The sequence below is a fragment of the Parus major genome, chromosome 3 (assembly GCF_001522545.3).
Source record: "Parus major isolate Abel chromosome 3, Parus_major1.1, whole genome shotgun sequence".
In the NCBI taxonomy this organism is placed as follows: Eukaryota; Metazoa; Chordata; class Aves; order Passeriformes; family Paridae; genus Parus; species Parus major.
In genome coordinates, this window is record NC_031770.1 from 35,811,167 (window position 1) to 35,823,272 (window position 12,106).

A 12,106-nucleotide genomic window follows, 5' to 3' on the forward strand; every position below is an offset into this window, starting at 1 on the left:
GTATTTGTGATCTGGTCATGTGCTGCACAGCAGACAGCTGTTACCAGATAATAAGCCATGTGAAGAAAATCAATGATGGGGAAAAAAGCAGAAAACTTACTTGAACAACAGCAAGGCTTTTTGTTTTTCTTAAGACACAATCTTCAATTGAAGAAACAGGTTGTTACTAAGGAACTCTTAGATGTTGTTTTACGTGATTAAATACAGTCAAAATGAAATGGACGTAATCCAACTCTAAAATATTTCATGTGTAAATCTACTTGTTACCAAGCAAAATTTTTCTGCCTTGAGATTAGCTTGTAATTTCAGGGAAGAGCATATTTGCAATCAACCAAGTGGCCAAAATCTGAATTAGAGTAATCGGTTTGGACTGTATTGCATATGCATTTCAAGTCTACATTGCTGTGGAGAAAAGTAGTCCTGGCAGTGCCCTTCTATTTTTTTATTTTTTTTTTTCTCTGCTGAGTTTTGCTGTCCTGACACAGGAGTTGTGACCTAGGCTTGAGGTTAGTAGGCCTGAGAAAGAATAGCCAGTTTCTTTGTTTTCCACTTTTTTCAATACCACCCATTTTACCTTCTGGTGACAACATACCTTTATGCTCCCGCAGTTCAAGGGTGATGCATAGGTGGTGTTTAATATAGGGGGACAGCCAGTACCCACTTAAAATGCACATCAAATTACAGCCTTAGCCATTTGTTAAATGTGCCAAGTGCTTGTGCCCTAGCACAGAACAGTCTTAGGGAATATTGGCATAGATCTTTTTGATGATTGGTTCCAAGCTGATGGGGCCCCTTTTCCCAAGAGAGCAAATGGTAAAATTAAGGCCTTAGTTTGGAGCCAGATGATATTTAGTCTACTTGGTACCTGTGGTGCAAGTAATGAACAGCACCTGGATACATATGTTAAAATCACCCAATCAGAACTCTCTGACTTGATGCCATTGTTGTCTAGGTCAGCCATTACCAGCTGAAATGACACTTGCCCAGCTTCTGACTCTGCTGTATGACCGCAAACTCCCTCAAGGATACCGATCAATCGATTTGACAGTTAAACTTGGTTCCAAAGTAATCTCAGATCCAAGCTTATCAAAAACAGACTCATTTAAACGTCTTCACACAGAAAAAGGTGAGTGTTCTTACATTTTTGGTATACTCATTTTAAAAATATTTTTATTTTGAACAAAAATGGGTTTGATTTTCTTGATGAGAAACAGCAGTTTTCTATAATTTCTTGGATGATTTTCCTGAGCTATTCTTTTCTAGACAAGAGCTAAACTTAGTGATAAAGTACAAATTCATTGCCTGCCTAAATTGTATCTGTAAGATGCTCCAATATGGTTGTGCTGGTTTCATTTTTCTTTTTTCATTGTAATATTTTATGTGATACAATTATGATTGTGTAGATACAGTATATATTATTTTTTGACATGTGTATCAGTTCCCTCTAGTAAGTGTGCTGGTAACCAGGGCAGATTTAGTAATACAGAAGCTGTTTGAAACCTATGAGTTAGAGAAGCCTGTGAAATTTTTGCAGTATCTTAAGCACCAAATGCTGCTTTGAAAATGGGGATTTCTCTCAAACCATCTAAGCAGGCCTTAGAACTCCAGGTTTTAAAAACAATTAACATTTTCTAATATGATATATTTCTTGATAATACTTTTGCCAATTGCTTGCTATCTACTTGCTAGGGAAGGGAAAGGGAGGAGATCCCTCCCAGGAATCTGTTTTGAAATGTTTTTATATCATTCCCTTAGGCAATATTTGGAGAAATGGGACTTTGAAATTAAGCTAATTGTGATCTGCTGATCATCAGCCTGCTGACACAGCATTGAATTCCAAAGCTAAAAATTCAGTTCTTTTAAGACAGGGGTGTCTTTTTTAATAACTATTCACTTGATAATATCTTTCTAGAAAAGATAAAAAATAGAAGTGTTGAAAAAATTATAATTTTCTTGATATCTTGTCTGAAATAAGAACTTAATGAAATTTTGTTTCATGAATTCATTTCATTTCATGCAAAGGCTGAGTATATATATCTCTCTCACACTATTGAGAGACATATCTTTTTCAAATAATACTTTTCTTTAGTTATGATCTTTATTTAATTCTAAACATACAGTAAATATTTTACTATTTGAATAAAAGTCAAATCATTAGAGAAGGTTCAATTTAGTAGTAAAGTTGTGTGTGAAGACATAAAGGCTCTCTGAACTTTCATTAAGTTACTGGGCACTTTTTTTTTCAACTTGAGTCAAATACTTTTGAAAATTTGAGTTTGTCATTACAAATCCATTGATCTGTGGTGCTGTACTGAAAATATTAGTTATATTCACAATCACTACTCAGCAATAATGAAGGTCACAGCTACTGCTTTTTCATGACTAGTTTGTAATATCTAGAGAAATCGTTCTTACGTATCAGTGATTCTTTATGTAATACTTTAAAGTAGACTGTGGGTTTTTTGACACCATCCATGCTGGATAGATTTTATAGCTTCACATGGTGTCTCTGGTGCTACATTTACTACTACCTGAGGAAAAGTGTAATTTATTAACATTTTTTTCTGTGCTTCAGAGCCTTTTTTGAGATCAGCAGTTTTCCACAGCTGAAGTGCATGGCTTCACTGAAAACTTGGAAAATACTTGTGGAGGTGAAATGGTTTAAATTGGATTGTAAGATGATTAACTAAAGCAAGGACTTAAGAAGCATACTTAAGTGTAACTCTTTGAGTGAATATTGGGATGTATTTGCACTCACAATGAAAGGATCTGCCTATAGCCTTACCCACTGTGAACTTACTTTTCAAGTGTCTTTTGCAGAGAAGCAGCTTTCTGTGTATTATCAGTATCTCTGTGTTTCTATTTTCCTACTTTCTTCCTTTGGGAAGGCTTACAGCTTATTACACTGCAAATCAGAGGGGTGAGGTTTTTGTCAAAATCTTTATATTAAAACCATTGCTATGAAGGATATCTAACATTTCTTGTGGTCCAGTCAATTTATGCCATTGCAAGCAATTGAATTGCAAATCAGGTTCAGCCTAGGGAGGTGGAATCCTCCGTATGTCTGGTGCAAGGTGGTTGGTTCCTTGCTGATGCCAGCAAGTTTGTGACGCCCTCACCCACTGTCTGTGGGGAAAAGGAGCACTTCCACAGACGAGATTTCAGCCTGTGTCCTTTAGAACAGTAGACATCAAAGCCATATGTACTGAAAGTGTTACATTTGGATGTTTTCTTACAAGGATTATCCTACTTTGAAAGTATCTGTGACCTTTTCTTAGTCTGTCTATGAAAGACTTCATCAGACAGACAGACTTCTCATAGTCTGTTTGAAGTAGGATGAATTGATGTACATATTTCTACATGTCCCTGATTTAAGCTTATTAAATCTTACACTTTGATCATATTCTTTCAAAGCAGTGTGATCCTCCACAGCATATCGTTGGTGTCCTTGTAACATGGTGCTTCTTGCATGTTTAAAAGTTGAGAATTAGGATGGGGAAAGACCTGCTGTTTCCTATCCCCTTTCGAATTAGAGAGGAAATAGTTTTAAAAGATGAAGTATCTGTTAAAAGATACAGTGTCTGCTGTTTAAAATTTATTTCATAAGAACTTTGTTTTGATGGCTGCACAAGCTATTCTTTAATATGCTTCTGTGTTTTTACAAGTATATATAATAAATAATAATATTTGTGCTGTATATTTGGAGTATACCCAAGGATTATCATGAGTGTCAGACTGCTCATAGTGAAGAGATACTAAGACCATTTGATCTCTCCTGCCTTTTGATGTGGCTGTACTGTCAAGACTTGGAGGACCCTGCATTACATTACTTAAAAATATAATCTGCAAAACAGATTTTTAGATTAAATATACAGAATATTTACTGTCTTGATCATAAGGAATTGTGGTAGGGTTCTGTATATTCTGTATATACTTGCATGCATAAGTGGATAGAATATTAATTTTTTTGTCTATTGTACAAGATATTAGGGTGCTTAGTCATAAACTGGGAGGATGGAGGCAAGCAGAAAATTAGGAATCCAGATCATGATCTTTTTTCGTGAGGAAGAATAGAATTGACTTTCATGGCTTTCGCAGAGGGTCATTTTGACCCCTCACAGAGAGGAGATGTGAGAAGCAAAACTAATTTAAGGTTATCTTTCATTTCTTCAGCTATAAACTCTTTATTGGAGAATAACAAACCTACACTAAACTTCTAGATGAAAGTGTTAAAAAGTGCCATAACTCCAAAACTAGGAAAGTCTAGAAGCCATAGATCAAATTCTAATAAACTATAAAATTCTAACAATTAGCATGTAGCCCTGTATAAATAATGCCAAGTTTGACAGAAATCTGCTGTCATGGGCAAAAGGTACCACTAACACTTTCATTTTCTTCTGATATTGTTGTATTCATTTCAGGTTCTTGGCTCAGTCTTTGCTTGGGAAGGAACCCAAACTTTTGAAATCCACTTTTAAACAAAGACAAAGAAATAAACAGTGTTGATGACACGTATTAATTTCTTTTATGTTTGTGTTTTTGTAGAGCATGCAGATTTACTGGGACCTTGCCCTGAAGATGAAGCCATCAGTCCTGGGGATGAGTGTATGGATGCGGTTCTAGATGAATCACTTCTTGAAACCTGTCCCATTCAATCTCCGCTGCAAGTTTTTGCAGGCATGGGTGGATTGGCTCTTATTGCAGAGAGACTCCCTATGCTTTATCCTGACGTAATTCAACAAGTGAGTGGAAAAAATAAATGTCAGAAAACATGCTGAGATTATTTTGTTTGCTTGTTTAAGGACAGTATTTTCCTTTCATTTCTCTGTGGTTCAGTTTAACTTCTCAGTTATGTGAGCAAGTTACTTTAAAATAGGTAAGTTCATAACTCCACAGTCCTGCCCAGCTGTACATGTACTTCCCTGTCCATGTCAAAGACTGTCTGAGTAGCTGTGTCCTTGTGGGACCAGGGCAAGTTGCTTCTGTTATCACTAAAATATCTTGGAGGATGCAGTAAAATAAAGTTTCTGATGTACTATAAAGGCATACTTGCTTATCACTTAATTGTTCATGCAAATGTACCCTCATAGATATTTTCATGGTTTAGTGAAATTCAGTTCTCAAAGCAGATGATGTAATTTTATTATTCTAAATAACAGTATTATATTTGTTATATTTATATTAAGAAATAATATATATTATTTGTATACTTATATATAGAATTCCTCTGGATGCACTGATAGGCATTTCAAAAGTGTCAATAGTGGCATTAGTGTGGAATTACTCCTTCGCCTTGTTCTTAGTACACATTGCTAAAAAGGGAAAAAATAACCTGTGAATTTTTCAGATTCTATTTAACTATATATTTGAAGTTTTTGGCTGATACTCCTAACAGGAAAAAATATTTACTCCCTTTGAAACTGAATTAATCATGAATTAAGGGTGCTGTTCAATACCCTGACTGTAAAATCATGGCAACCCAGAGGAACACTGTAGTGAGACTGGATGGTTAGTATGCATCCTTTGTAAATAGTTTTACAAAGGCCTTCCAGGTCTAGTACCAATGCAGATCAAATATTAAAATTTAAGGAAAAGTGTTTACATAAACAGTTACTGTATCATGGATTCCAAGAGGGATAATGCATACTCTGTATTGAAGAAAACTGATCTATGGAATTTTGCAACATGTGAAAGGTTACTTATGACCATGAGAAATTTCATTCCTTTTTTTTCCTTCTTTTTCTACAGTCCTGGGAACTTACTGTCTTTTCACAATTTCTTAGCTTGAGATGTATGTTTATATTCAGATACTGAAGAAGAATTCTGTGAACCATAAAAAAAATTATATGCAATAATACCAAACAGACTATTCTGAGTGAAGTCTGATTATTTTTCCAGACCCTTAATTATTTAATTTTACTTTTATATTTCTCCAAGTCACTGGTACTTCTGATTTTCTTAATGTGAAGGTAATTGGAATCAATGCCATAAAACATGGCTTTGATTTTAAATTAGGAATTTGGTATTTTGGATAATTTCTGTAAAGGCTTTTCATGTTGATCTTTTCCAGTTTAGATCAGTCTGGTGAAAAGTACTAAAATTCTAAATATGATCAAATCCATTCATCTGGGTAGCATGAAAGCCTGAAACCTCTGTGACATTTAATTATAAGAGGGACCTCAGTGTCATAATTTCATTTAAATTGTTTGATTGTGTCTTGGGGCACTATACAGCTCCTACCTCCTTAAACTCTGATTCCCATCATAATGTTTGACTGCACAGTCCACTAGTCATAAAACAGACTTCTGTTAAGAGTATAATAGTAATAAAGCCTGCCAAATCAATCAAAAGCTCAGAAGGATCATGAGTTGCTATAAAACTGCTAAGATACATGAAATTATTCTTAATTTTTAAAGGAATTATGATTAATTTTTCTTCTTTTTGCAATATGTAATTAAAAATTAAATATTTACATTCACAGTGTTTAATGTTAAAAATATAAGGGCCATTTCTTATTTAACAGTATGGTACAATAAATCAGTCTTTGTATTTACTTCAGAGTAATTGTGTCTCTTATGCATCTATATTTAAGTAACACAAATTCACTGAGGATTTTAAATTGGCAAAATATGTTTGCTTGCTTGTGTAGGCATGGCTTTCTAGCACTGTATTGAAAATGCAACAAGTATGCCCTTTTCAGCCATTTAGCATGGTCCCTGTATCTTCAAATGATACTGTATTTCATATAACTTCCTTATTGTCCTCCTACATTAGATTGCATGTCTTTTGGATCCTTACTATAATGTAATTTTTTAAGGTGTTTAACTGAATGACTGCCAACTTTCTTTGTTTCTCTGTTGGTTAAGGTGAGCACTCCAGTGGTTACATCGGCCACACAGGAAAAACAGAAGGACAGCGATCAGTTTGAATGGGTTACCATTGAACAATCAGGGGAATTGGTGTATGAAGCACCAGAAACAATTGCTGCAGAACCTCCACCGATCAAGTCAACAGTCCAGACTATGTCTCCCATACCTGCACATTCTTTGGCTGCCTTTGGTTTATTTCTCCGTCTCCCGGGCTATGCTGAGGTGCTGCTAAAAGAACGGAAACATGCTCAGTGTCTGTTGAGATTGGTGTTGGGAGTTACAGATGATGGTGAAGGAAGTATGTGCTGTAATTATTACCTTTCTTTGTAGACCACAGATCATTTTACTTAAATTTATTTGCACTGTATTGCTTATATTGGGAAGTCATATCAGAATGGAAGTTTATCAGAATTGGTTTGTGCAGAAGTGTGCTGTAGGCATCTTTGAAAAACTGTTGTCTCTATTAAATTCTGTCTGGCAAAGTTTCATCACAATCATCAGTATTCAAGGGTTCTCATGTCAGAGTAATTGTAAAATAAGCACTGATAAAACCTACAATGACACTGTCAAGATGACTGCATTCAGACAGAATGATAATAGAATGAGCTGGAAATGCTCAACTAATTGAGCAATTATCCTATAATTCTGCAGCCAAATGCAGACTAATATGGATAAGACCAAAGCTACAACAGATGTACAGTAAACCACTGAATAATATTGTTCTAGAAGAGGAGAGTAAGATATAGAGATTATGGTGATTAAATTGCCTTAACAGAAGCTCTACCTTGATGGTGTGAGTTCAGAGGGAGAAATGGGATATTCTTCAAAGAATAGACACAAGCCAGGAAAAAATTTGTTTTTTGCAGTGTCTTTGCAAATGTGCCTGGAATTCTACATGTAGTTCTAATATTTGTGTTTCTTACTGTTTTAAAAAAATGGAAGAAAGAGCGTGTTTTCGTACATTTAAGGCATTTCCTTTCACTGGGTATTGTGTAGTGGTGTACCTGAGCAGTGTCAGGTTTACAGCTGAACTTTATGATCTCAAGGGTCTTTTCCAACCTACGTGATTCTGTGATTATGACTTTGAAAAGAGTGCTGATTTTTCTGCAATCATCAGAAGTTAGTCTCTATTTAGCATTAAGTGTGGCATTCAGCATGGAATGAGACCAGCTGGAAAACCAAGAATCTCGTTTACCCTCCCTTCTGCTTATCTTTTTATTTCTCTGGTATTTAGGTGCAGGATAGTAGACGAGAATAAACTGGGCAGTAAAAATTCAATCTAGCTGCTTACACCCAACTAATTTGAGTGGTAAATAACTAAAGTACTATATGCAGTTGCTAGCATACTCCCAGTCCATACTACTGCAGGCAATTTTTATATCCTTTTTTCTTTTTTTTTTTTTTTTTTTTTTTTTTTTTTTATGAAGAGACATTCAGAATTTGGGTTGCTTTCCATTTTTTGTGTGTGTGCAGCCACTACTGCTACTGGAATACCATTCCAGAACATAATTTTCTTGATGGGTGGGGGCTGCTTTAATTTTCTGCCTGTATTTATTCATATGCAGTTTGTGGCCAATAGCTCTTCTTTCTCCAATGTATTTGTTGACAGAAATTACATTCCCTCGTAGCCTTTGTTTTAGCTGGACTAAACTGCCTATTTCTCTTTTCCATAAGCCAAATGTCTAAATTCAACTCTACAAAATGTGGGTTCAGTTGTAAGCAGTAATCCACATTAGTTTTCTGTATAAACCATTAATATCTTCTTTTTTTGTTTGAAACGCAGCTTTTCACACATGTAGAATCTCATTACTTTCTTGCATAATATGAAGAGCTGCAATTATGAATTTATGGCTTATAGATTAAAACATGGATAGAGTTGTCTGCAAAGATAAATAATGTGCAGATGTTTAGATTTTCTCTTTTTTGATTTGGCTATGTCTGCAGTTATAGAATTCTATCAGATGGGCTTATTTTCCAGAAGTTTTTGATTTTATTTATGAAGATCCCAGTCAGAGGACTTTTGATTCCTTCTTGTTACTACATTTGCAAAGAGTATCAGATAGATATGAATTAACGTGCATGTGTGTGTGTGCGTGTAGATACATCTACACACAAATACAGACATATTTGTTTAAATCTTTGGATGATGATACAGCTGATAAACTCTTAAGAATGAGGGAGAGAATAAGATATTTAAAATGGAAAGCAAACTTCTGGACAGAGTTGGCTATTTTTAAGTACTTTCACTGTTTGAAGCATCTCCAGTTGTCAATTGTCTATGTACGCACTGAGAAGGAATGTGAAATGTATTGTTAAATACAGGAAAAAAATTGAGACAGTTTCCCATACCTGAGTGTGTTGCATTAATAGGTCACTCCATTATTTGAAATGTGGCTTTTAAAAGAAAATTTTTGCTCATAAGGCAAAGGGGTTAAAAATTTTAAGTAATTGTAGCACAAAATTCATAGATGCAACTCATCCAATTAAAATTTTATTGGTATTTCATCATGTATTCAACTTCAATAGAAACTTGGTTTATGTCAGTGCATTAATTCACACTTAGGGCACATGAATACTAAAAAGAATCCAACATATGATAAACTACCGCTGCTTGTCAGCTGAGCTGCTATTAGCTGATCACATACACTCTTTACCTTGCTATATTTGGAAAGACTAAAAATATTTATGTATCTAAAAAAAATGAGTCCAAACCAGTTTTCTCCCTGGAAATGGCAAATCAGATTTTTAAAATTTGGTTCTTGACTAAATCTATGAATAAAATCAAGAAATACTCTTTCTTCTATGCTCTATTCATAATGAAATTTTAATTTGAAGAGAAACATAGTATTAGATAGCTTTACTGTATGTGAATGCTGAAGTCCTTAGTAGATTTCTGTATGTTTATAATTGTGTATATTGCAGAGATTAAAGGGCTATATTGAACTATTGAAAGAAAATGTGGGTTTGATCTTTTTCTTCTCCAACCTAGGTCATATCCTGCAGTCTCCTTCAGCAAACGTGCTCCCAACTCTGCCCTTCCACGTGTTGCGCAGTCTGTTCAGCACGACCCCGCTGACGACTGACGATGGAGTGCTGCTGAGGCGGATGGCGCTGGAGATCGGAGCCATCCATCTTATCCTGGCTTGTCTGTCTGCCCTGAGCCACCACGCACCAAGAGTGCCCAACTCAAGTCCCAACCAGGCAGAGGTAAGGTTACCAGCTCAGTCTGTACCACCCAGAAGTACTAAGAGTTTTAATTAAAAAAAGAAAATAATTTCATTGCTTTCATTGTCAGTTAATTTTTGCAGACTTCAAAACTAATTGTGAAGTTCTTGATTAGGTAATTGTCCCTGCATGTTGCAAATAAACATAGTAATCATGAAAGTAGGCTTTTCATGAAAGCAGAGAAAAAAGGCTTGTCTTGAGGCATTAAGGTGTAATCGGTTTCTTTCATAGGACCTTCTTTTTCAGGGAAAGAGAGGCATAATGCTCAATGAATGGTGGTTCTTTAACACCCATTACTTAGTATGACCTGATCACTTTATTTAGCATTCATCATCTAAACTCCCAGTTACCAACTATTTCCCTTCAAACACTTCACAAATATAAATGAGTTGTGAAAATTAATGAATTAATGCAGTGATTTTTGTTACAGTCTTTGTACTGATATTTAAGTGAGATCTAAAGATTTTCCATAATATTCAAGATCCCAAATTAATCTCCAAAATTTGACTTTTTTCAAGGCATTTCCTGTGTTATACCAACCACTATTCAGAATATGTATATTCTGATTTTGGTTTTAGGACTGTCAGTTACCATTCCTGCATAATGTACCAATTGTCTGTAAAAGTGTTTAAAAAAAACATTAATACTTGCCCTCTTTAGCATTGTTTTGGTAGAGGCTTGCATGAAACAGTTCCTGGTGGCTGAATATGGATTACTACCTGCAAAATATAGGGCTGTTTTTATTTTAGCAGCTCTGATACTGATGAAGGGTTGAGCAAGCAAGAGATGAAGCTGTGCCTGAGCATAATTCACCTTAATGGCTAATCAAATTCAAGGGGAAGCTGAGAGATTCTATTTCTAATGGGGTATCAGGCTGCTGACACATTAACACCTTAGCATTTTTGCATGTTTGGAGGGAAAGGGCAACCATTAATTCTTATTTCTGCTTCAGTGCTACCATGACCCCTTAAATAGCTTGTTTTCTCATAATTCATATCCAGCAAGTGATAGATGGTAACTTGAAACTAGAGATCCATCAGGCCTGCACTGAGGCTTGTATTTCTGGGGCCAGGCTCTCCCTTAAGTGCTTTAATTCAGTGCTCATGACAGTCCTCTCGAGTGTTAAAGGCACAACATGTTCATGAGTGATGTAATGAGTAATGTCTACATGAAAATAACCACACAGCTGTTTCATCACCAAGAAACATTGCATTCCCAGTGTAAAAGTTAAAAGATGATTCCAGACTACTGTCAGTATGATACTTCACAGGTTATAATTTCTTTTACCATTGCAATCTGTTCATACATCACTTCTTTTCTTTCATAAGCAATCTTTAACAAAGTCACTGAAGAATATGTGAACAGAAAATGAAATTTTTCAGATCCATAAAACAAATATTGCATGATGTGGTTTCCAGCTAATTGTCACTGAGTAATAAAAGTAGCAAGTCACTTGTTTAGGGTGCTAAATATGTAAATAGGAAAACATCAGTTAAAAAAATGCTTATCAGAGTTTTTTCTGCATCCTTTTCACCAATGACCTGCTAAAATGAAAAGATTAGTGTAAATACTTCTGCAGTGCTTCCTGAGGACTAAGCAGTGTAATATTTGAGTTGCATTACTAAAATCACTGAGGCAGACCATTGCTAAAAGCTGTACAAGCACTGTTGGAAAAATGTGCTCTCAGAAAATTTTAAGGATGAGTAACTTCCTTGCTCTTACCTAGAGAGGAGGTGGTGTGTATTCTAGTGACTCAGAGATCATGTGTCAGAGCTATACATGTAACTTACTTCTCTTGCTATTTTGGAGCATGTATTCAAAATCAACAAATACTTGAGCATCTTAACGTTTCATTTGTGTTCTCTTGATAACATTCCCACTCCCATCCCCTTCATCTCATTATGTTTTTAGACTTGACTAAGTTCTAAAAGGCAATAAATACAGAGCTGTGATTTTTAGAATGATACTGATTAAGCAGCATTTTCGTACCTCAAATCATTAAAGCAGTGATA

At 35.2% G+C, this 12,106-nt stretch overlaps 1 protein-coding gene across 5 annotated transcripts in view; it reads left to right on the forward strand.

The window, feature by feature from the left end:
* Positions 1–12,106, forward strand: part of BIRC6 (baculoviral IAP repeat containing 6) — a 173,698-nt gene that overhangs the window by 108,659 nt on the left and 52,933 nt on the right. For all 5 annotated transcript variants that reach the window (XM_033512629.1, XM_015621424.3, XM_015621423.3 and 2 more), the window contains 4 exons: positions 953–1,126; positions 4,546–4,742; positions 6,867–7,167; positions 9,859–10,076. In XM_033512629.1, coding sequence (XP_033368520.1) covers positions 953–1,126; positions 4,546–4,742; positions 6,867–7,167; positions 9,859–10,076 — 890 coding nt within the window. The remainder of the gene's footprint in view (positions 1–952; positions 1,127–4,545; positions 4,743–6,866; positions 7,168–9,858; positions 10,077–12,106) is intronic.